The 26498-nt window shown below is 35.6% G+C and overlaps 1 protein-coding gene across 1 annotated transcript in view; it reads left to right on the forward strand.

The window, feature by feature from the left end:
* The window catches only part of CRB1 (crumbs cell polarity complex component 1), a 263746-nt gene that overhangs the window by 205957 nt on the left and 31291 nt on the right, over positions 1 to 26498 (forward strand). The window contains exons 7-11 of the mRNA XM_031937087.1: positions 4385 to 4932; positions 7048 to 7213; positions 10628 to 11534; positions 15567 to 15695; positions 18773 to 18899. Coding sequence (XP_031792947.1) covers positions 4385 to 4932; positions 7048 to 7213; positions 10628 to 11534; positions 15567 to 15695; positions 18773 to 18899 — 1877 coding nt within the window. The remainder of the gene's footprint in view (positions 1 to 4384; positions 4933 to 7047; positions 7214 to 10627; positions 11535 to 15566; positions 15696 to 18772; positions 18900 to 26498) is intronic.

Consider the following 26498-nt stretch of genomic DNA (forward strand, 5'->3'; position numbering starts at 1 on the left):
CTCTAGCAGATCATTAATATATGTGCCATAACATTTGTTAATGAACCTAAAAATTTTTTTTCACTTTCAGTTAAAGCAATATTTTCTGTTGTAAAGTAGGCTTTTAGACTTTATGGAGCTGTCCCTATGCCAGTATAATCATCAAGATCTATCCGGTAGACCATAATTTTCTGAATCTCTTTATAGTTCTAGAGAATTCATTCATTATTGATGACACATCTAAGGCTCCTGAATTTTATTTTTTAAAGAAAATTTTTATTTTGTTTTTCATTGTGTTTGAGAGGAAATATAGAGTAGCGGATAGAGATTTGAGGTCAGAATCAGATCCAGTACCAGCTTTGCTACTACCTATGGGTCTTTGTGAAAATGTACTGAGTCCCTCTAAGCCTCTTTCCTAAGACAGAGCTCAGCAACACTTTCTCCCAAAATCTGAGCTTCCTCCTCCCTTTTGGAAGCTGCCACTGACTTCTTAGGTCAACCCCTGCTTGCTCCCATTTGCACTTAAGATTCCAGTGAATTCTTTACAGGCTTTACCTTCAACCATTAAAACTTACCAATTCCAGGACCCCAAAATCCTGTGGGTGACTTGCTCATTGGAGTGTGAGCTCTTTGAATATAAAGTCTGTTTTTGCCCTCCCCCTATTTTTTTTTAGCATCCCCAGCTCCTAGCACAGTATCTGGTATATAATATATCCTTAATAAATGCTAATTGGCTAACTAGCTAGCCTATCCTGCTCTGCAATTCAAACTAAGGTTTTAATATTGGAGCATGGTTGAATGTCTTACCTTTCCTGTGTAGCATTTGCATTTTTACGTGGGACTTGAGTGTCTTAGCCCAACGGCATAAGTCACATGGAAACTTCATGTAGTATTTAGGGCTAATGGGTATGGAGGTCTCCTGGTTCCTCTCAAATCATCCCACACAGACAGCAGCTCACTCCCTATAGAATAGCAATAGAGAAGCTGATAAGGAAAGCTCCCTAAGAAAAAAGGAACTACTATTGTCTCTCTTCTAATTTGTCTCTGAAAAGTGGTGCTGCAGGCATCCTAAGGTGATGGGCATGGACCCTTGCCACCCCTGAGGTTGAGTGTTTCTGTGCCAACCCTTAAATCCCTGAAGCTTCAAGAGCCAACTTGTCTTAATAAGGATATTCTTTCCTATAAAAATACTGCAATGTATTTGGAGCTGTTGCCCTTCTCAAAGAGGTTATTTCATCTAACAATATGCTTTGAAAGCTACCCATGGTTGCCTCAAGCAGGTGGTCTCCAAATGCAGATTCTAAATGCCTTACCCCTGTAGAAAATAAAACTAATGCTCTGGAAATGTAGCCTTTTAGGCAGGTGGTTTTCAAACCTTACGATAGCTTAAACAGGGTTTGTGGTAGTTCAGCTATAAGAGAATTGACCCAAATCTTTGTCCAAATTTTGAGTAAAGCATAAGAGATTTCCCAAATTTTAAAAAATGATTATGAATTTCAGATATTTTTGAAATAGCATTTAAAAATCAATTCAATTTGATTAACATTTGTAAAAGATCTACTATACAAGCACTGTAATAGGTGTTAGAAAACCTTAAGAAAGTCACCTAGTTTCCACAACCGTAAGAGAGGTTGAACTAGATGACCATTAAGATCTCTTTTAATTCTAAATTTATGATCACATGAAATACAAAGACTGATAAGACACAGTTCTTACATTCATGGAATTTTAAATAGTCAAGAGAAGACACATATAACATAGAGATAAACGCATGAATGTTCAAAATGCTGCATGAGATCTGAGAATTATTTCTGTATGGGGCATCAGGAAAGCTTTCATGGGAGAAGTGGAATGAAGCTGGGTCTTAAAGGACAGGCAAGAATTAAGGGGGTGGGGAGGCATTTCAGGAATCAGAAAGAAACAAAACTTATTCTGTATTTCTGAAGAAAATGCAGTCAAGTTTATATGTCCTAGGCAGAATATCTAGTAGGTCAGTTTTACTCTAGTTCACACTTTAATATCTTGATTTTGGGGTTATAAAAATTGAAGAATAGCTTTGCCTTTAAAACAAGGCAACCTAGAAAGCAGTAAGGAAAAGATGACAGATAAATGTACCAATCTGCTTTTTAATTTTGTTGGTTTATATTTGTTTTGTGACAACATTCAGAGGAATTAGCTGGTTTTTAAATCAGATTTAGTATACTAATTTGGTATTTTAGTATTATTTAGTATATTTGTAATTACATAATTACTAATATATAATTATATAATAAAATATAATATTTAATATATTAGTAATTTAGTATACTCTAGTTATCAGTATACATCTTAAGAATGTATTTTTTGCTTTTTTTTTAAATTTCCATCTTGAAACAAAATAAAAAATAATCATTTTACAAATGGATGTTATCTTCTGCATATTTTTAAACAAATTTTGTTGAGATCTGGTTCATGGGTAATTGTTATAGAAATATGACTATACAGAATAAGGTCCACAGTTCATAGAATCTTTCATTTATGCTTGCAACTTTGGTGTTTTAGGTATCATAAAATACCAACTGAGTCATCTAGTTCTCTGAACCATGCCCCACTTCAAACTATCTCATTATCAATTGGCAAGTCAAGGGTAAAGCATTTGATTAGTCCAGACTCAACAGTATCAGATAAATGGGAAATCAAAAAATGGGCACAAAAATCACATGTAAAAATAACATAGTATTATGATGTTAGGGTGCAGCTAATATTGTAGAAGCATATAAGCAAATGACAAACTAAGAATAAATCATCATAGGGAATTAACTTTAAAACCCAAAGACTTCCAACACCTTTCCTGTACCTTTTTCATCTCCTCCAATTAAGGTTACAACCAGGGTGACTATCTCCTGTTTCTTATCATTCTTTGAGAATCTTCCTAAAGGTTAGCCTCCAAAATGACACAGATTTTTTTCTCCTAGGACCTGTAATATATATATATATATATATATATATATATATATATATAGATATAGATATATAGATATAGATATAGATAGATAGATAGATAGATACACACATATATTTGTATTATACACATCTATGTGTGTATTTTTTTTAATGTGACAGCTCAATTGCTATAATGGATAAATAACAATGGGCTTACTAGCTAGGTGACTCCAGGCAAGTCAATCACTCTGTACCTCCTCAGTTCTCATATGTAAAATGATAATCTTACTTCCTTTTTAGGATTATTATGAGCAACAAATGAGTTAATATATGTAAAGTACTTAAAGCTCTCTTTACATGTTAATTATTATGAAATTCCAAAATCACTAATGATGATAATTCATATGTATAAAGTACTATAAAATCTACATGTACTTTCCTTACACTTACACAGTGAAGCAGTTATCACCTCACTATTATTATCCCCATTTTACAGATAAGAAAACTGAAACAGAGAGGTTCCTACCTGTCCATTGTGCATTACTAAATGGCAATTAATCTTTTGACCTGGAAGTCCATTGAGATTTCCCATTCTATTACATGAGGATGCAATTATTAGTCCTTAACCAGACTCAAATACAATATAATAAGTAGATTAAAAGATCATAGATTTAGAATTAGACAGGACTTTGGAGGCTATCAGGTCCAATTTCTCACTTTACAGCTACTGAAGCACAGAGAGGTAAAGGGAGTTTTCCAGGATGACACAACCAATAAATATCAGAGAGAGAATTTGAACTCAGATCTTTTTGACTCTGAGTCTAGTACTCTATCCACCCCATTACCATCCAATTACTTATTGTGAAAAACAAAAATTGCATTTAAAGTTAGAAGTCCAAAATATGAATCCCGGCTTTGCACTTACTAGGTGCTTGACTTTGGTCAGGACATATCACTTTTCAGATGGGGAGATGATGGTCCTTTACCGCTCTCCCACATTAAGATTAATGGAATGACTTTCTTATCATCAAGAACATCGTTGTACAACTTAACTGGGATTTTATTTGCCTTGAAAATATCTGGTATAGACATGGCTCCCTTGCAACCTCCCTGTCAAAGCATATAGGCAGGTGGTATGTACTTAGAGAATTGCCTCCCAGGACCATAGATTCAGCATGTGTTGAAAGCTGGACTTCATCCTAAGCTGTCCTGGCTCTGAGAGCAGTTTCTGTGACATATCATCTCCCTAAAAGGCTGCATCAGCTCTTTTAAAAGTCAAATATATATTCTAATAATAATGAAATAATAATAACAGTTGGCATTTATATAGTACTTTAAGGTTTACAAAGGGTTTTAAAATATATCATTTCATTTTATCTTCATAATAATATTTCCTTCCTTCATCCATCCTTTTTTGACCGAAATCCTAAGATGTTTTTCTATTGGTTCTCTTCCTCTATCCCTCTTATCCCCAACTTCCTAGAGTATACAGCTGGCAGATTTGGACAGGACGACTCCACAGGATATGCTCTCTTCAGACTTGATAACAATCAGGAACAAATTGTCACGCTTTCCATGTTTGTCCGAACCCGCAAGTCATACAGCTTTCTCCTGGCCTTGAAGAACAGTACTTTCCAATATATTAATGTCTGGCTGGAACATGGAAGACTAGCAGTGTTGACCCCAAGCTCTTCCAGATTGCTGGGAAGATCCCTTCTAAATGATGGAAATATTCACTTGATAACCTTGAAAATGGAACCAAAAAAAATTGAACTCTATCAGTCTTCCCAAAACCTGGGATATCTTTCTACTCCCACGTGGAAAATTCGAAGTGGAGATGTCCTCTATGTTGGAGGCCTACCAGACAAAAAAGAAACTGAGGTCTGGGGTGGGTATTTCAAAGGATGCATCCAGGACATAAGATTAAACAGTCACAAATTGGAGTTATTCCCCATTTCAAAAGGAAATTCAACTCTCAATCAGACACTTGTCAATGTGACTCCTGGCTGCCCTGGGGACAACCTTTGCAAGGTAGGATTTTCCACTCACAAATGTCATTTGACACATCTATTTTGATTTGTTGTTGTTCAGTCATTTCAGAGTTTTCTTGGCAAAGACACTAGAGCATTTTATTTTTTTTCTTCTCCAGTTCATTTTATATATGAGGAAACTGAGGCAAACAAGGTTAAGTGACTTGACAAGAGTCATACAGCTAATAAATATCTGAGTCTAGATTTGAACTCAGATTTTCCTGACTCCAAACCTACTCCTCTATTTACTACACACCTAGCTGCCCTATCCATTTTGAAACTCCATGTGTGTGTGTTTGGAGAGAGAGAGAGAGAGAGAGAGAGAGAGAGACAGACAGACAGACAGACAGACACAGAGAGAAAGAGAGAGACAGACAGAGAAATGCTATAAACATACCATTGGTAAAATCCAATGTGCAATGTTTTTTTTCCAGAATTGGTAACCTCTGGCTTGACCCTCTAGGGACCAACAATAAATTAGATCAAGGTAACTGGCTAGGATTAAGGAGTTCAGAAAATTCACTGCGGAGTAAACATGTCTTTTTGAACTTGTGAGCACCACACACCAATCACATGTACTAATAAACTATAAAAGACCAGGGTAAAAGAATAAAATCCTAACTGTGGTTATTTTTCCCTCCCTATAGGAATCAGCAAACTATGACCCACAGGCCAAATCCACTTTTTTTTTTTTTTTGTAAGGCCAGGGAGCTAAGGATTTTATTTTTTACATATTAAAACAAAGTTTTGTTGTATTTAAAAATTTAAGCCTTTTTTTTAGCTCCATGGCTATGCAGAAACAAGTGGTATGATGTATCTGGATCTCAGGTAGTAGTTTGCCAATTCTTAGGCAGAGAACAGGAACTAGATTGAGGATTTAATTAGTGGGCAAAATTCCCAAATGAGGACTTCTTCCGGTGCAAATGAGCATCTTCTCTGCTTTTGATAGAGAGAGCTGCTTAGAAGACCAAGCAATAAATGACTTGCCCAGGATCACACAACCAGTATGTGTCAGAAGCAAAACTTGATCCTAAATCATCCTAGCTTCAAAATAGACATTGTATCCACTGCAGCAAATACCTTTTTTTAGATTGCAGAAAAAATTTATTTCCTGAGCTCTTACTGCCATTTATGGATTTAATTAAGTTAACCTCGGTACTGAAACAACCAAGTAAAAATCACCCCAAAAGAAAGTTCAACATTTCTGAAAAAGTCAGCTAGGAAAAGAAGTTGGAAGAAAAGTAGCTATCATATGTATATTACATCAATTTTCCACAAACATTCATAAAATATTGTTTTACCATTCAAATGCTTTATTTTCTTTTTCCAGTACTATGCTCCTGAAGAGAAGGGTGGGGTAATAGCAGATAAAGGGTTGATTGGGACAGGAAGGCCTAGGGTTCCAGGCCTGCCTCTGACTAGCTGTGTAACCACAGGTAAGTCATTTAATGTTTTAGAGACCAGAAAATTGTCTTAGGATAAGAAGTCACCATACCAGGGAGTTCTCCACATTGATAAAATCACAACTCTAAATAATAGCAACAACAACAAAGAAAAATGTTTCAGAAAATTACCACAAATTCCAAATTTTATATATATGTGTGTATATATACACATATATGTATATATATACACATACTTATATATGCATATATACACACATATCTATGTGTGTGTGTATATATACATACACACACATAGATATATATATATATACATATGTATGTATATATATATATATATGTATATGTATATTTACACCAAAAGAGACTGGAAAAAGTGATCCTTGCTCCTTTGACTTCTAAGCAATTATTTTTTTTAATATGTGCACACGCACTCACTCTCTCTCTTTCTCTCTCTCTCTATATATATATATCTCACACACACACACACACACACACACACACATACACACACATACACACACACATGTACGGGTGTGAAAAATTCTTGAAAATGTTGACCATGTCAGCCACAGCTTTCCTTCTTTTTCTTAGCACAGAATAGATCTGGGAAAGAATAAGGTGCAGAGGGGAGCTTTTTAATATAGTCTTGCTTTCTTCCATTCCACTTCTACATAATAATATTATTTCTACTTTTCATTTCTTTCTTCTAGTACAATCCCTGCCACAATGGAGGTGTTTGCTATTCCATTTGGGATGACTTCACCTGCTCATGTCCCCCAAATACAGCTGGAAAAGCCTGTGAGGAAGTCAAATGGTGTGAACTCAGTCCTTGTCCACCTGAATCCCAGTGTCAGCTGGTATCAAAAGGCTTTGATTGTAGGTATAATTAAAAAATACCTTCTTTTCTAATTAATCATAAAGAGACATTCACATGAAAATAAAGCACAAATTACCACTCTGCTAAAGATTAGGGTACCCCACCATGAGTGTCAGGAAAAGTCTTGAGTTAATCCCAAAGCCCCTTCCCTCTTTTCTACTTCTTTCAAGATTCTGCAAATTCAAGTGGAAGTCAGATGGGCCCCCTCTTTGGCTGCTTCTCCTGTCTCTTGATAATTCTGAAGCAATCCCAGCTCTAACTCTTCTGATGAATAAAGGCAATCAATCTTCTGTACTTCCCTGCTCCCCCAAATAAAATGCAGCTCAGGGAGCCCTGGGTTACAATCTCCCTGAATTACTGGGGAAAAAGTTATCCTGCAGTCAGAAAGATTTCTCACCCCACCTTTAACCCCCCTGGATAATATAAAGGAGCTCTGAGGCCAGAGGAAGGCATAGGCAGGGGATTAAAGAAGGAGAGCAGCCTCCTCTGAAGCCTCCCTGCTTGTGCTGAATAGTTGCTGTGCCTGAAGAATAGAATTTGATTCACTTCCGCCACTGACTGACTGCCCATGTAACTTTGGCTAATTTCTTAAACTCTATAAATATCAGTTTCTTCATATAGAAGATGTTTGTCAGTTAGTGAGTATTTATCTATTTTATTTATTATCTATGTGACAGGCCTGGTTCTAAGGATACAGAAAAAGGCAATAAGTTATAAAAATGATTTAAGATCATAGTTCTACTTTTGCTGCCCCCATTCTTTGAACATCTTCCTCTTTCCCCCACTTGGAGGAATGAGAAAATTCATGCTGAGAGTTGATGTGGTAGTCCAAGACAGTTGGGACTCATACCCAAGAATCTTGCTACCAGGCTACTGCTGCCTCTCTTAATTAAGAGATTAATTACTATTTTTAAATTTTTCAAATTTATTAATTATTTAATAAAACAGTAACAACAATAATAGATCCTAATCCCTGCTTTTGAGAATCAGCATGTTAAAGCTCATTAGCAAATTTGGGTTTTCATCTCTGCTTCTGGCCTATACCAGGATAAAAATTCAGTTTGCTTTGGGCTTCTTTGGGAAACAAAGGTTATTCTGACTTTGACAAATGAGGTGAGCTAAAGATTAAAACAGGTTTCTTAGAATTAACGTTTCTCTTCATTTATTCATTGGGCAATGCCTGTCTGGTTCAGACTGAAAAATAATCTGGTTATCACTTGCCAATGCTTTTAGTAAATTGTTTCTATTATCCTGAGGCAAGAGGGTTAATTTTAGGATTTTTTTCTTGCATTTTGGAATAAACATTATTGGTATCCTGGTTTCCTTTTCTGAAGTGAAACATCTGAGTGATAAAACCCTAATCCTAACAGCATGCTACAAAAAGTCCAAAGCACTCTAATGTTATCTTTGCAAAAAGCACAAGATTTCTCAGACTGAGGGCCCCAAATTAATGACCATCATTCAGTCCATATCATTTCTCCCTGTTCCTCTCACAAGCTAAAGTGGAATGCAGAAAGTCACCTAAGATTCGGGTAATGCAATTCCCAGAAGAAATGCCCTTTGAAAATAGAATTTTGGTTGGTATTTTGGGTTTTCATTCACAGCAATAGTGATGCAGTGCCCACATATGTAAAATGTGAGAGAAACAGCTAAAGTATCTAGACCTCAAGCAGACAAAAATGTCTTAAGTCAAAAGGTTTTATATATGGCTTAACTCAGAGAAGAGAGAGACTGTAATTGGATAGACATGATGCCATTTTCCTTTGAGAGAGGTGAAGGATTTAGTTAGAGCAAATGCTAGAGTTCACATTTTCTACTTTCTAAGATCAAATTTTACAAGACGTTAGAATCCACTCATTATAGGCTCTTTTAAAAAATGAAACTACATTGAGATTAAGTCTAATAGTTCAGTTCATACACGATCATGGATTTAATTTATCCTTTGTGATTTTATTCAGTCTTTTATGTGTATTTGCCCAACTTTGAATCAGAGATTTTTTAAAGCATGAAGTGGTGGAAGGAGCAATCAAAGGACTGCTGGGAGGCAGTTGTAAATTATGAGACAGAGGTGTGGCGGCTAGAAAGTCAACTGCAGAGTCTGGAAGACCTGAGTTCAAATGCCACCTCAGCCAGATGTTGGTTGTCTGATCCTGGTCCTCCCTTAACTCTTGAGTTACCAGGATGCTCTGGGAAGAACAATTGCTTTTCTATACTGGCAAAGGGAATAATGCACTAGAGTCACCCCACCATTACCCCAACAAAGCTACTGTTATCATTTAAATTAAATGTATGCCGGTGACAGCCAAATGTTTTGAGTTAGAGGAAGGTAATAAATGCCAAAGAAGATTGCATCACAGAATCTCAGATTTAGACAGAGACCCCAAAGATCATTGGAAGAGGCTAGTCTCACATGTTAGAGATGAGGTTGAGACTTGTCTGCAGTCACACGTGGATGAAGTAGCAGAACCAGGTTGGGTACCTTGGTCCTCTGACTATCACAGCATTGTGGTTATTAAAATAAATAGCAAGTTGTGATGATCCCATGTTCAAAAGTGCCATGCTCCAACTGAACTTTAAATTAAATTATTCATTTGCTGCCAGAAGTAGTGGGGAAAAATGTGTTGTTGCTTTTTGTAGTATTCCTTTGACTGGACAGTCTCCTTCAGCAGATGCCTTGTGATGGGCAGTAGCTGCTAATCCTCCCCATATGATATTCACCCTGGGCTGTACTGGAGCCAGCTCAAACCATCTTCAAACAGTTCATTAAGTGTGAGCTGCATTTATAACTCACTACAAGTCAGGACTTGATTGTTTTGTGGATTATCTAGACTTAATAAAATAATAGAGAAAATGTAATGATAACCTTACTTTAAAGTTTTGGAGATATTCTTTTCTGGTGAGTCGGTGTTAAACATTCACTAGCACACCCCTCATTCTCTTGCAACTGCAGTTACCTTTGTGCCCTTTGCATAGAGATGGTTTCTTTTACCTCATTATGGTTCCATAAATGAAGCATTAATCCATTTTTGTTGCATTGAGCTATTGTGCACAAAGCTAGAATTCTAATAAATATCACCATGTTTGGAGGACTATATAATAATTCCTGAGGTTTTAAATACTCCTTCTCTACTTAAGATTTAAAAAAACACCTTTGAAGTAAACTATACACAATGGTCTCGTGAATGTTGTAATAAGAGATATGGACCATGACTGTTTTATGTATATTATTTTTATTTGTACCATAGGGCTTGTACATTTATGATTCAGAGGGACCTTCGAAGGCATCAGATCCAACTATTTAATTTTAAATTTGAATCCAGCATCCTATGACTTTCCACAATATCATGCCTAATGAGTTCTTGATTAATTGAGAAAACCTAGATCAGCACACTGGTATTATTTTCTTTCCTCAGGTATTGCCAATGCTGTGTTCCATGGGCAGGAGAGTACAATATTTTTCAGAAGCAATGGAAAGATCACAAGGGAACTCACCAATATTACATTTGGATTTCGGACCAGGAACTCAAATATCATCTTGTTGTATGCAGAAAAAGAACCAGAATTTATTACTATAAGCATTCAGAATTCTAGATTAGTATTTCAACTACAAAGTGGCAATAGCTTTTATATGCTGAGCCTGAGGAGTATGCAGCCAGTGAGTGATGGAATGTGGCATCAGGTGTTCCTTTCTATGATAGAACCATTTGCCCAGTCGTCCCGGTGGAGAATGGAGGTGGATGATCAAACAACCATTGTGACTAGTTTAGTGGCCACTGGGAACCTCAACTTTCTAAGGGAAGAGACAAATATTTATCTGGGTGATAAACCTTTTGACAATCTGGATGGTCTTCAAGGATGTCTGAGCTCAGTGGAAATCAGTGGCATTTATCTCTCTTACTTTGAAAATGCTGTTGTCCACACTAAAAAACCCCAGGAAGAGCAGTTTCTCAGAATATCTACAAATCCAGTGATCGTTGGCTGTTCCCAGGTGGATGCCTGCAGTTCTAATCCCTGTCTGCATAATGGAGAGTGTGAGGACTTCTATAACTCTTATGGCTGTGTGTGTCGCAAGGGATGGACAGGGACACACTGTGAAATCAATGTTGATGAATGTTTTTCCAGACCTTGTATTTATGGCAACTGCTCTGATAGGATTGCCGGCTACATTTGCAGGTGTAATTCTGGCTACACGGGTGTGAATTGTGAAACAAACATTGATGACTGTGAGAATCACCAGTGTGCAAATGGAGCTACCTGTATTGATGGCATCAGTAACTATTCTTGTCAGTGTTTGAGTAACTATACAGGAAAGTTCTGCAGGTAAGTACTATCATTGGAAGACACATTATCTTTAGAATATACCTTAATCCTTTCTTTTTTAGAATGAGAAAAATTTAATCCCTAGAGCATACAATGTCCTCCTCATCTGTTATGCCAAATGGTTAATAGGCAGCTAGGTAGAATAGTGATTAGAGTACTGTTGTTGCTGTCAGGAATACTTGTGTTCAAATCCCCTCTCAGACACTACCCGCTTTTGTGGTCCTGGATAAGTCACTTAATCACTCTATAATACAATTGACTCATCTGTAAAATGAGAGATTTGGATTCAATGGTATTTAATATCTATTTTCATTCTAAATTTATTTTCCTATAGACTAAAACCTAGCTCAGCTTCACTGAAGTTTGGCCATGCCCTTTATTGAAATGACCTAATCAGTTAATTTACCAATTTGAAACAGTAATTCAATCAAATTATCAAGGGAGAATATTTCTCCATTTATCTTTGTTAGGATATGAGAACTCATCAGCCGGAGCTCAAGAGGACTTGTGACCTAGAATATCCAACACATAAAAAATTATTCTCAGATTATCTAGAAAACTAGGAAAACCATGTCTACTGCCACACACACACATAAAAAAAGAAGCGAGAAGGAAGAATTCAAAAAAGTATCTCTCAGCTCACGTAGAATATTAGAAAAATCTGAAGAGAACACTAAGTTGATATTCAATTCTGGTAATAACCTTTAAGTCAAGTAATTAACAATTTGTTAAATTCTGACTATGTGCTAAGAACTATGCTAATCTTTTGATACAAAGAAAGGTAAAAGCAAAACAAAAACCTTCCATCTTTTGTATTGCATATACATAGCCTAAGAATGACTTTTTTTTCCCCCTAAAAAGTTATATTGATTCAAGATTTCCATTCAAGGAAATTATCCTCCATGTTTTACATGGTTTAAAATTTCTGAAATATTAAAGGTATCTGTTCAACATTTATTGAGCATCTACTATATTTAAGTACTGGGGCAGGGCTTAAGATATTCCTCATCCTCAAGAAGTTTACAATCTATTTCTGTGTTTTGGCTTATAAATTTATGTTCAGATAGACACACCAACCTGCCCAAAGGGATTATAGTTATTTTAATCAGTCATAGCAAAATGAATGATCCTCCCATGTGAGCTGTTTTATTCTGTTTTATTCCCTCTCTCTCTCTCTCTCTCTCTCTCTCTCTCTCTCTTAATGGGCTTCATTGCAATGTATTGTAAAGGTAGTCTAATAAATGATAATGAGCCTGAGGCCAGGAATTAGACCTGCATTGAATTCAATTAAACAAGAATTTATGAAGTGTCTACTATGTGCCAATCAGTAAGGCACATGAAGTACACACACACACACACACACACACACACACACACACACATATTCACATTCCCAATCTACTGGTGGATGCAACATTTATCCAAATAAACAGTCAATATATAGAATATAAATGCAAAGTAACTGAGGATAGATGATACCAATAACAGCAATGGTGACAGCATGGGAATTAGGAAGATTTCTTTAAAGGGCTTACAAGAATCAAAGATAAAGAGGGAAAAAAAATCTACCTTCTACAAGCAACTTTTCCTAGAATCTTCTACTCTCATTATATTGCCTGAAACATAGAAAATTCCCGGTTCATGTGTGTTGATTCACTGTTCAACAATAACAATAGCAATAACAAGTAACTTTTATCTTCCACCAGGCTTCCTGATTAAGGGGCCTTTGCAAAAAAAAAAAAAAAAAGAAAAAAGAAAAAGGATGAAGGTGGGAGATAAGTTGTCATTTATAAGGAACAGGAAATAGATCAGTTTGGTTAAAGTGTAGCGTATGTGGGGAGGTAGGGAATAATATATAATCAGTCTGGAAAAAATAGACTGGAGCCCAGTTATGAAGGGCTTTATATACCCAAAAGAGGAATCTCTATTTTATCCTAGAGCAATAAAGAGTTTATGAAACTTCCTGACTTTTCCATTTACTAGATATATGATCTTAGGCAAACCACTTCACCAAGATCTCTTTTCCTAATTTTTAGATCTACAAAATGGGAATTCACATCTGTCCCATTTCTAATGAGAATCATCAAATGAAACTGGATGGGAAAACACGTGGGAAACTGATAATGCAAATATAAGTTTTTATTGAAGAGGCACCTTGGTATAGACCTACAGTGAGGGGAAAAAGTGCATTCAAATCCTATCTCTGATATTAATTGATTATACAACAATTAGATCCTCTCTCTAAGATTTTAATCTTAAATTATAAATTGGTGATTTGGGCTGTGTACTCACGCACTAATGAAACCACAGATACGTTATGTAAGTCAGTCAACATTCCTTTATCCAGCATTTGTTAAGAGCTAAATCACTCTTACTAAGCTCTGGAAATATGAAGAAAACCAGAACTTTATTCCTGCCTTCAAAATGTGCCATTCTATTGAAGGAAACATATAAATAATGAGGAACCTAAAAGATATGATATAGTAGATGGAAGGTAATTTCAGATAAAAAAAAAATAGGGGACAGAGAGGAGAGTCTTCAGCAGAAAGTAGAATATGAATTCAATCTTAAAGGAAGGTCAGGAAAACAATGTGAATGAGGAGGGGAGAGAAGGACGGGAAGAGAATTCTAGGCATGGAGAACAACAAAAATAATGTCACAGGGAGAGGAGATGAAGTGTCACATATAAGGACTAACAGTATGATCCAGTAACCAGATCAGAAAGTGTATGGAAGAATTCACATAAAGTAAGGTAGAAATGGGGAAGGGCCATCTTGTGAAAAGTTTTAAATAACAAAAGACTGCCTATTTGATTTTAGAGGTAGTAGAAAACTTCTCAAGTGACCAACAAAATATAATTGATATTACTATATCGATGCATTTATATTCATATATGCAAAGATAGCTACTTATTTGCCTTCATATCCCCATCACTCTAGAACCTCATAGTAGAGCATAGTTGAGAAAATAATTGACTTTTCAATAAAACACTCCTCTCTGGTATACTTAAAAGCACCAATTCCGGAATTCAAGGACCAAATTCAAACACTTAATTCTAATTCCAACTAGAAGCTTACATACTATGGGATTCTGGACAAGTTCACAACCTTCCTGGACCTCAGTTCCCTCATGTGTAAAAGCAGGGGATTGGACCAGATTACCAATCAAACAGATTGGTTTCTGTGACTGGGTCACATCCCCTTCTCCTACCCTTCCACAGCCCTTTCACATAAATTTCCCTATCATTTGTATACATGAAATACTAAGCAAATATCTCATCTAAAATCTAAAATACTGAGCTTTACAGGGTAAGATTTCATTGGGGAAAAAGACAAAAACAAAAACAAAACATTGACAGAACATATTCTGGAATCTTATATGGATTCCAACACGTACACAGCCTGATTGCCATCCAAAATGGCCACACTAGATCCAGGAGCAGTTCCCATTCTGTTCTGTATACAAACATCTTGGAGAGAATTTGGCCCAAGTTCTGCTTTGCTATGAATTATTAGATAGGGAGCAACAAGGGCTGGCAGGGCAAGGGGAGGTCAATTCTGAAAGCCAACAGCCAAGTCACTTGGGTGATTTGGTACCAGACTCCTGTCCCAGTTTTCCTGGCCTTTGAGAGACGTGTTTTTTTTTTTTTTTTTTTTTTTTTTTTTTTTTTTTTTTTTTTTTTCCTATTGCTTTGGGTGATTTATTAGGCAGGCAGCAGCAAATATAGTAAGTTCCTTTCCGATTCCAAATTTATAGCCACACTATAGCATAGATCTTGTCTCCTACAAGAAAACTGTGTAGACACGAAAGATGGATGGTCGCTCCTGCTGCAGCCCCCTGCCGAGCCTCATTTAGTGGGGAAAGTAACTCATGTGTAATACTGAGCGTTTAAACATTTGGAGCTAAGTCAGCCTGTGTTCTTAATTAACCAGACGATCGCTCCACGTAGGAACTTTTGGGGCAGAAAAAAAAAGTTTTCTTCAATGAAATGAACAAGATGAACATCTGTGACTGTCACTCTTATCTCTCTAGGCAAACCAGATTACCGATGACAGTCTGTGGGAATGAGAGAAGAAACCTCACTTGCTACAATCACAGCAACTGCACAGAGCTCCAGGGTGATTTAAAATGCGTGTGCCGGCCAGGTTTTACTGGACAATGGTGAGCCACCTCAGGAGTTGACTAAAATTCATGCTGGGGGAAAGAATTCAACTAGATGATCCCAGCTTCTTTCTGCTCCAAGGCTCCCCTTCCCTCCTTCCATCCCCACTGATTTCTTCTTATCTCAGTCCCCAAAGGAAAACTCTCTATATATGCAGACATTCAGAATTCTAGAATTTTAACACAATTCAATGAGAAACAGAGACAGGGTGACCTGAAATGTAAACACAGTGGTATTAGAATTTGTTAATGAGAGACCTTAACAGGAAAATGTAACTGATAAAAATTCCAAAGGTTATTTATCCCCACCTCCATGATACCAATACTTCTCACTCCTCCCTCAGCATATAAATGCTCCTGGCTCCATGGGACTATCACAAGAATTCCAAACATGGCAAAAATGAGGTTTCTATCAATTTAAAATTAAACAGTGCACAAGAAAGAAGGGCTAAACCATCAGCTTGCCAAGATATCCAGAAGCCCAGCAATAATATCCTACTTTTTTATCCTCCCTTTACCCACAGAACTGGCATCCAAGGCCCTCAACATTCTTCATCTGGTGGTGTCAGAGGCAGATAGATGAATACACTCTCTTATTGGGAATATTCAAAGAAAAGCCATCATCTGCCAATCCCATACAGCTAGCTCCAAAGTCAGGTTGAAATCATGTAGTCTCCCTACTCATCCCTTTACACAATAAAGAAATTCAAGTGCATCCAAATTATGCCCACATAGTTTTTTGGGTTTTTTTTTTAAAGTTACATAGTCATTGTGTAAATGTATTTGGTGGGAAAGGGTTGCATAAAGCACAAATAGTTTGCCTACATTTTTCACTTTTTAGCTACTTACTATGGCCAGACATCTGGGCCATAATGTCCTTATTTATGCCAAACAGTAGGCAGACTGGAGGCATTCCTTTATTTTGGCTGGTTGGGTCCCTTAGGGGTAAATCTAGCCTTTGCCATACAACACAGCTTCTGTTGATGTTGCCAAGCACAGGCATCCGTCTGCTTCCTGAGCATAGATATAGCAGGCTATGGCCCTAAGCCACATTCCTACTTTCCATAGATTTTGTTCCTCACTTTAGACATTCTGTACACACCAATCAATGTCACACATCACATTAACTGCTAGAGACTGCTCAGTTGGCCTCTAACTTATTACAGCTCCCAAATGCTGCAACTAGTCCTCAGCTCTAAGTTTGGTATCATCTCCGTAACTATCTGAGCTTTTGCTTCTTACATGATTCTGATTTCATGATATACTTTTTAAAGGCTATCTATGCCCTTATTAATGATCCAGAGCTTTGGGGTATGTTATTTTTCCTCCTATCTTCACCCATTGTTACTATTTAATATAAAGGAATCCTTTTTAAAAATTTTCTACATTGATTTATTCCAAAAAAAATCCAGAATTAAAGTTGAATTTTTAACATGAAAAATTTAGAGGGCAGGGGGATATTTCCCAGAAAAGTAATGGGGAAGGTAGAGGGATCATCTGGATAAACTTCCTTTTGGCAAACTGATTTCCAAACCAGCAAGCACTTAATACTTTCCATGCTTCCAAAGTCCTTTCCCATCATTAGTTAATTCACCAGATGTGAATAGATATGTTTATTTTCATTTCCACCAACTAGTTAGCCTCTAATGAACACTCAAATAACTTCAGTACTGGCATCCCTGTTCAGCCCTATCTTCATTAAAAGAGCTACATAAAGAAAAAGGGATGGGGAGAAGTTCATAGATGGGTAGAGAGAAAAGCTAGAGAAAGCCAAGGAAATGTTATAGCAGTATCCCAAGGCCTAATGGATATAACTTATAAAGCCCCCAAAGATGTTGAAAAACTTTCAACTGAAAATGTGTCTCCTCTGTTGACTGGTTAAATCCCATACTTGACAAAATCGGCTCAGCAGGTTGTGAATGATGGATGAAATGGAACACTCCTGCCCACCCGGTACAGAGAGTGCTTTGGCAGACCCTGATAAGTTGTAAAATTTAGCTCAGATCTAATCAGAGAAGACTCCTTCCAGCCAGAAGCCTAGGCCAAAAAAGGAAAACAAAATTTCTCAAGCATGTAAGGTATCTGTGGGGGTAAGGGTATGTTTTTCTTGGAAGATACTGACTTTTTCTTCCTCCTTCTCCCTTACCTACCACTCTATTCATCAAGAGTCCAAAGAAGTCTGCTTTGCAAACCATGCCTGCCTATTATAAGCATCTTTCTCACCTATAATGCCAAACCCTATTTAATGGCATTTAATGTGAATTTTGAAACAGTACAGTTTGGCATCATTGAGAATTTTCTAAGTTCATGGACAAGTTGCTGGTTAAAGACAAAAAACAAATTAGCAATGTTATCTTGTCACCAAAATTCCAAAAAACAACAAAAAAAAAGGCTCACTAAGTCTTGAAATAATGTTTCCTTCTGCAGGTTAAGCTCTTATATGGCAGAGAAACTTCCTGAAATTCTGGAAAAGGGTCTGAGTACCTGAAGCACAGCTGTATTCCCTGTTAGAAGCCATTCCCAGTCTACTTTGCCCTTTTCTCTGGAGTACAGAGTGAAAACAAAATCACAGACCTTCTAAAAATGAACCTTTTCAATATTTTAGTTGGATTTCCTACTTAGCACACTAGCACCCTCACAGATGATGTAAATGGGGGCACTGTTGGTTAGAATCTTGGCTGTATTCATTCAACTGCCTCTGATATAGCAACACTATCCCCTCTCTTATGGTTCTCACATGTCCCTAATAAACATAACTTTTATAAGGTGGGAAAAACACACTAATACTCTCCAGGGAGAAAGTAGGTTTTACATTGCCCCAGCTTCTCAGTTGGATTCCAAAGTCATACACCTGTTTTATTCATTCTAGCTAAGTGAAGACAATTTTTTTGAAGATATACTTTCTTTACCCTGAACAAGAGGTTTGATAGAAGAATTTTAAAGGGTGTTTTCCTCACATTGCATGACATCTGGTGGATAAGATTTTGTTCTGAGGACTGTTGAAATACTCAAATCGCTATTTCTCAATTAGTTCCTTCAACAAGTTGGGGATGGGATATCTCTGTTTGCTTTTTGAGGTGTGAAAAGGACATCAACGAGTGTGACTCTGACCCCTGCTTAAATGGAGGCCTGTGCCGGAACCTGCTCAACACATTTCAGTGCAACTGTGATGGAAACTTTGCCGGCGAGCGCTGTGAGCTCGATGTAAGCGACCTCTCCTTCTATGTCTCCCTTTTATTGTGGCAGAATCTCTTTCAGCTTCTCTCTTACCTTATTCTTCGAATGGATGATGATCCAGTTATTGAATGGGGAGAACAGGAAGACTACTGAGAGTATCTTTCTTGGGTGGGAAAGTCAGCTTTAGAACTTAAAAAAAAAAATTAGCAATCTGAGTTTTAAATAATTCTAAAGGCAGTTTTGAAGTTTATGCTAGCATTTCATATGTATATAATGCATTTCCTTTTGATAGCGTTGAGCCTTATTAACACAAAAACTTCTAGCATTCAGAAGCTTTTCACACAAGTGGACAGGGCATGGCTGCCATTATGAATCAAGTAATGATGGATTGTTCTGTGTGACAATCAGAACAGGGGTCTGCTCTCCTATCTATTTCTGTAGCTAAATTTATATTACGATTTGCCTAAATTCACTGTTCTTCCTACTGTTTTTTATATTACTTCACTAGGGTCTATTCTTTATGACAGGATGGTCTAAATTTGAAAATTAATGATTGAACTCCTTTTGCCTCCCATCCATGTGGTTATATAGAACTACATAAAAAAATGCCCTTCCTCATTTGATAAGATGCATATATATGCATGTATGTGTATATATAAATATCATAATCTATCTATATGCACATATATGTGAGAAAAAGGAGAAAGGATGTATATGAGTGTATGTGTGAAAGAGAGGGAAAGAGAGAGAGAGAGAGAGAGAGAGAGAGAGAGAGAGAGAGAGAGAGAGAAAATGAAAGTGATAAACAACAAGACACTAGCATTAGGAAATTCCAAGTCATGGACAATTTAGTGTATATTCTTGAATACAATTAGTTTCAATAGAACAAATTAGACTTAGTACAATTTTATTCCTGATTTATAAAACATTTCTTTCTTAAATAAAAAGTCAGGCTAAGCAGCCTCTTATCTCCCACCCTGTTATTTCAAAGAGAAGACTTCTTTCTTGGATTTATGTATTTGGGGAGTCATTAAGAGATTTCTCAATGAACCTCATTACAAACCAAATCATACATTAGTGATATATAGTTTATTTACACAAAGGGGTCAAATAGCATCTCAGATGACAAGATCTTTTTTACCTGTTTTTTGCAATTTTAAAAAAATGTTCTATAGAGCCAGTTATTTGAAAGGATATAAGAAGTAGAGACCTTTTCACCATGAAAATACATTTTAGTTTCGCACTTGATTATACACATTCACTACCCCACCAAAGATGTTTCCATTGGAAAATTATGGATCGGCATAGTACATATAAAAATAAGATATAATAATAATAATACTGTGTCTTGTTTAATATGTTACTTTATAGTATGTAAAAATAGTCATTGGAGGAAATTTTATTCACTACTATTTTTGTAACTCCCATCGGCCTGGCAATTTTTGCTCTGTAATAACTAATAGGCAACATTTATATAGCACTTTGAGAATAACAAAGTATTTTATATCTGTTTTTTTCATTGGATCCATACAAAACCTCAATGAGGTAGCTGCTATTATTCTCCTTATTTTATAGATGAGAAAGCTGAGGCTGCAAAAAGTTAGATGACTTGTCTAGGTCACACACTCAGCAAGTGTCAGGCCACATTCAACGTCAGGTCCTCCTGACTCCAAATCTAGTGGTCTATCCACTGTACCAATGAATTAATCAGTTAGTGTTTATTAAGCATTTATTCTGGTTAGGCGTGGGGATAAGTACTGACTATATGAAAAAAACAACAAAGAGTTTTCCTTTGTATGGGAAAAGATAACATATACATAAATTGGTGCATTCATGACAGATACAGAGTATCTAAAGCCTTAGAAGAGAAGACAATAACAGCTACCTAATACACACTAACAGCTATCTAACACAAATATTTGTGCATATTTAAAAGTAAGTTTCGTTTCTATTTTGATACATTTAATTTAGATGCTAAAATAACAATAGCATGATTTTTTAAAACATGTATTAGTTTGAAAACATGAGAGTAAAAACATGAGCTAGGTAGTTCTTAATGTTTATATAGTTAAAGATGTTTTTAAAATGTTATTTTCTAGTGGAAAGTATCAGAGTAAAGCTCACATTTATCTCTATATATACTATTATTCATATCTCAGCATTCATGTCATGAATCCCTCTCTTGGGACATTTAACAAAGGTAACTCTAAAAGTTGATATCCAAGTAGTAACCCTTCTATTCAAGGTGTTAATTTTAATTGGAATCAACTTAGGATAAAGATAGCTAATTTTATTTTTCTATAGCAATTAGAAGATTTCATACTGCAAGTATGTGTCATGTAGAGACATGTCAATTATTTCATGGGAGGAGATAGCCGCTAATCTCAAAGTCTTTGCTTTCTATACTCAAAGTATCCACTTTCCTTAGTTGCTACACTGCTGTGTCAGATGATTTCTTCTAATCTGACAATGTATGACAAGGGAACTGGGATAAAGATACTCCCATCAACCTTCTAGTACAATTTTGGATCAGATAAGAAACTGGCCATAGCTGAAGACTTCAAATATATAAAGATTACATCCATACAACTATTATTAATGGGTAATCTATGATATTAAAGTAGTACATAAGACCACATACTATATGATCCAGTTTATGACATTTAATATATGACACAATTAGATGGGCATTCATACTTTCTCTGTATGTACAACACCAATGCCATTATCTTTGCTCTGATTGTAAATTAATTTCCTTATTTTCTAAAGCTTTGTCATCCTGAAACATCCAATTTTTTAAATGCTGTCCCTTTTCTTTATATTTCTGTATTCTCTATCATGTTATTTGTGATCATAGTTTTTTCACTTTTTTACATTAAATAAACCTCTATCTTTGTCTCTACTGTGTCTTCTACCTCTCACTTCTGTGTGACTTTGTCTTCATTCGCTTTAAGTGTGTCATGCTCTAAAATAACCTCTCAAGCACAACATATCACACTGATTCATGAGATCTTATACTTCTGTCCTTTATAATATTTTTCTATAGTCAAGTTTCAATAAGGAAGCACCCAAGGAAACCATTGCCAATATGGTCTATAAACATCATGTATATATTTCCCTTATCCTTCTCTTTTTTTCCCTCTTTCTCCTTTTCTCTGGAGAATTTTAGAATACATCAAATTCTTATTTATTCTTATCATTAACTTACTTATCCTTTCTCTATTAAAACCATCTATCCTCTTATTCCTCTTATCTCTCAAAACAGACATCTTTTGGAAACCTTCCCCAACCCTTTTGTACTAAAGTTCTGAACTTTTCTCTTATACTACAAAGTATATATTTCATCCTACTCACAATTCAACTACCACATGCAATCTGCATATGGATATGCTTCGTTAGCCTGTTAATTTGGAGGGTATCATCACCCTGGTGAAAAATCTGTGTCAGGGAACAAAGAGACATGGAAGCAAATGGTTTGATATTCTAAAGGAATATCACCATTCAAAATTCTTAAGTAGATTTTTAAAATTGTTTTTACTTTTAATGTAAAATTAAATATCTTTAATTGAGAGATTTGGTAATCTGAAGAAAAACATAAGTTTTTCTTGTAAAAATAAAAGACAAAGAGTCCAAGATTACAATGATATGGGTTAGTAGCTAATGAAGAAAATATATCCTTTCTCCTTAATAGGTAACTTTGTCTTTGGCATATATTTGTAAGCATCTATTTTGAATTTTTTAAAGGTTTTACAGAGGTTGTTTGTAACTCTCTGATGTTTACTTAGAGTCCATGTTAGAGCCATGGCATTTGTAAACAAATGTGATCCTTCTCTGAAAAGTATGACTGTCTAAAAAATTAATCCTTTTGATTAGGAGATTGGATAGATAGGGAAAAACTAAGAGATTTTTCAAGTTTCATCCTTTTAAAATATTTCTATGAGTCAATGAATTTTTATTTATCCTTTGACAGATATTTTAAGTTTCCATTGTATATAATATACTATTCTAGGGATTAAGAAAGAGATATTTCAGCTAAAACTTCTTGATGCAGGAAGATTGCTCTCTATTTAAAAAGATAGCACATCAACATATGTAGCTATAATGCACAATCTTGTACGATAAGTACCTTAAAGAGGTAGAAAACAAATTGATGTGCGAAGTCTGAGCTGAACAGATTCTTATTGCTGGAGGTTAGGATTATGAAATTGTCATGACAGAGGTCTCTACAAAAGTTGGATTCTAAAGGATGGTTAGGAATTTAACAGGTAAAGAGAAAAAAATGAGGATATCCTAGAGAGAGGGGAAAATAACAAATAGTTGGGTCCATAATTAGTTAATGTCCATGCTCAAAGAATATTAGTTAATAGACCAAATTGTAGAAAAGTGTCTAGTGGTGATGCTCTAGACTTCTTGTCCTTGGTCAAGTAATGTTCAAAAATGTTATCCTGATTTGTATGAAGACATGTTAATGTTAATTATGTTAAATAAATATGTGAATGGTACAAAGCTGAGAAAGATAGCCATTGGATGACAGAATAAGGATTTAAGATAATATTGGTAGCTGGAATGATGGACTTAATGTATAAGATAAAATTTTAAAAAGATATAAATATGAAAACTTACATTTGGAATAAGCAAATCAAGCATACGAGTATAGTATTAAAGGGCTCTGACTTTGGAATAGAAAAAGACTTAGAACTTTTAACATGAGCCACCAGAATAATTCTGCAGCACCCCAAAAGCAATAAATCAGACTGTATCAAGAAACGTAGTTTCTAGATCAAAGAGAGGACAAGTTCCATTGTACTCTAATTAGGGCTTCTTAAACTTGCAATTCCTTGTTGCCTAAGAAATTTTTACATGACCCTGGTTATATAGGTATATAAAATAGGTATAAAAATCATGTATTTATTGATAATAAATCATAATTTCACAATCCTCAAATGCAATTATAAGACCCCATATGGGGTCACAACTCACAGTTTAAGAACTTGGGCTGTAGGTCACTGTTTTGGGGACCAAATTTTGTAAACCTCAAAATACAACACAAGTGAATAGTTATTGTTGCTATTATCAGTTAGAACACTTCTGGAATAAGGTATCCATTTTGGGGTGCCACATTTTATTAGGATTATTGTTAAAATAGGGTTTGTTGAGAAGGTAGAGACCAGGGATGAGTTTGACAATCATTCCATATAGGGATGAGTAGAGAGAATAGGGCTGTGAATCCTCTAAGAGAAATGAGAAATCATTATGGTAGTACTAAAAATTGATATTGACATAAAATTCAGTTTGCAGAGCACTTTTCTTGTCCTCACAACAATATTATTTCCTCACCTTTAATGGATGAAGAAACTGAAACTTAGAGAAATCAAGTAAATGCCTCGTGTGGAATTTGAGCCCAAATGTCTCTTGTCTACAAGTCCAAGTCTCTATACTATATAGGACTATAGAAATGCTCTGTGGAACAGGAAACTTAGTCAACTTGTCTCTAAAGAGTAGAATTAGATCCGATTGGGAGAATTAAACAAAGAGTAACTTTGGGCTTACTAAAAGGAAACACTATTGATGTGTTTAGGGTATAGCACCAAATGTAACTGATTGATGTAAACACCAAATGATGAGAATTGAAATAACAACTGGCACCAAATATTGGGGTTCTGTCATGTGAAAAATTCACAATGGCCATTCTCTTTGACAAGAGGTAAGTTTATTTATGAGAAGAGGTTATAAACAAAATGAAGAGGCAAAATAGATATCAGAAGTGGTAAATATAAAAGAGATTTGGGAGAGCTATAGGTTTACCAATGAAAGGAGTTAGGAAGAACCCATTAAAGGAATATATCAAGCTATTCCATTGATTGACAGATTAAATTTATAGAGTAACTTAGCACCCTAAAAGAATTAGATATAAGAAAATGAAAGACACATAGGGAATATTGGTGGGATGAGAGGAAAGACATTATGAGACATGGGGGAAAGAGGAGACAGAACACTTTAACGGGCTCAACCCAAAAGGTATTTAGCAAAGATGACATGGGTCATAGACAGATTTATAAGGAAAATTTGACCTCAGAACTTTGCCATAACTTGTATTCTGACTGGACACAGCAAGGTGGGGCAACCTCCACAGAGGTTAGCACTATAAAGTTGAACTAATCCCCATCAGTGCCTTTCCCTGCTTGCCTCAGGGAGTAATTTTATCAGTGTTTCAGATTTTCTGCAAATCCCAATGACCCACAACCTCATCACTATCTAAGAATGAGTTATACAAAATGGAATGGACTTTTCATAAATTAGGGAGCTTTCAGTTACTAGAAGTGTACATTACCCAGAGAATGGGTAATTGTCAGAAATGCTACAAAAATATTTCTCAATTGAATAGAAGATTATACTAGATGTTCCCTAATGTCTCATCTAAAGCTAAGATCATATTATAATTAATAAGGGATACTAAGGTTCTTTGTGCTTATAAAATGTTTTATGATTGTTTCATCTTTTATTTGACTTTGTCTTTATGACAAAAGCCAAATAATGGTCTCTGTATTTCCAGATCACATTGAGTAGTTATATGACTTGACTAAGATTAATGAGTGATTTAGTAGAAAATTAAAGTGACTAGATTGATCAAGTGTGATCGTTAACACTTTGAACTACATTTTATGATGAAGAAATGTTGGAGAATGAGAAATTTCCCCAAGAATGTATTTTTAGATGCACTGATTTATCATGCTGTTTTCTCAGAAAAAGAAAATCTAACACAATCAAATCTGCTCTACTTAGCATCTGAAGGGTATCTTTATCATGGAGAGCAAGGTTAGATTTGTTATTTCTCATTCTTGTAATTTACAATGCAGTCTCCAGCAAATCTTGAGAAGAGTACTTCACAATCTATTACACAGTTGGTGTACAAATAATTCAGGGCATCTTGGGATATTTTATTCAAATGCAGTTGTGCATTTTATCTTAAATTAGGTGAGACAATGTCCCTGATTAGAAAAATAGTCAAAACTCAAATAGAAATAAGTCAAAGAACTTCCACTGAAGTCATTGTATTGAATTACAGAGTTTCATGGGGTTTTTTTGGAAGCTGTGACTTAAGAGATAAGACTTCGTTTTTTTTTTTTTTTCACCTGAGCTAGTAACTAGCATAATGGGTAAAGTGTTGCATATGGAGTTAGGAAGAAGTAAATTTGAATTATGCTTGACACTCACAAGCTCCCTAAATATATGTCACATAACTCTGAACCTTGAATTTCTCATTTTAAAAGCTGTTGAATGATTTTGTGTCTGGAATATGGGAAACATTCAAATTCAACTTCAAACATTTAGTTATTGTGTGACTCTGGGCAAGTCATTTAACTCTTGCCTGCCTCAATGTCCTCAACTATAAAATGAAAATAATAATAACTTACTTCTCAAGGTTATTATAAAAATAAAATATGTATATATAAAACATTTAATACAGTAAGTGCTTAATCTCGTAGTCTTCTCCTCTTCCCTTTCCTATAAAGTAGGATAATTAACACTTCACAGCATGGTTGCAGAGTTCAAATGAGATAATATATAGAGAGTCATCAATCCTTAAAGTGCTATATATCAGATACAACTGATATCTAGCCTTTG

This window comes from Sarcophilus harrisii, chromosome 4 (assembly GCF_902635505.1).
Source record: "Sarcophilus harrisii chromosome 4, mSarHar1.11, whole genome shotgun sequence".
Classification (NCBI taxonomy): domain Eukaryota; kingdom Metazoa; phylum Chordata; class Mammalia; order Dasyuromorphia; family Dasyuridae; genus Sarcophilus; species Sarcophilus harrisii.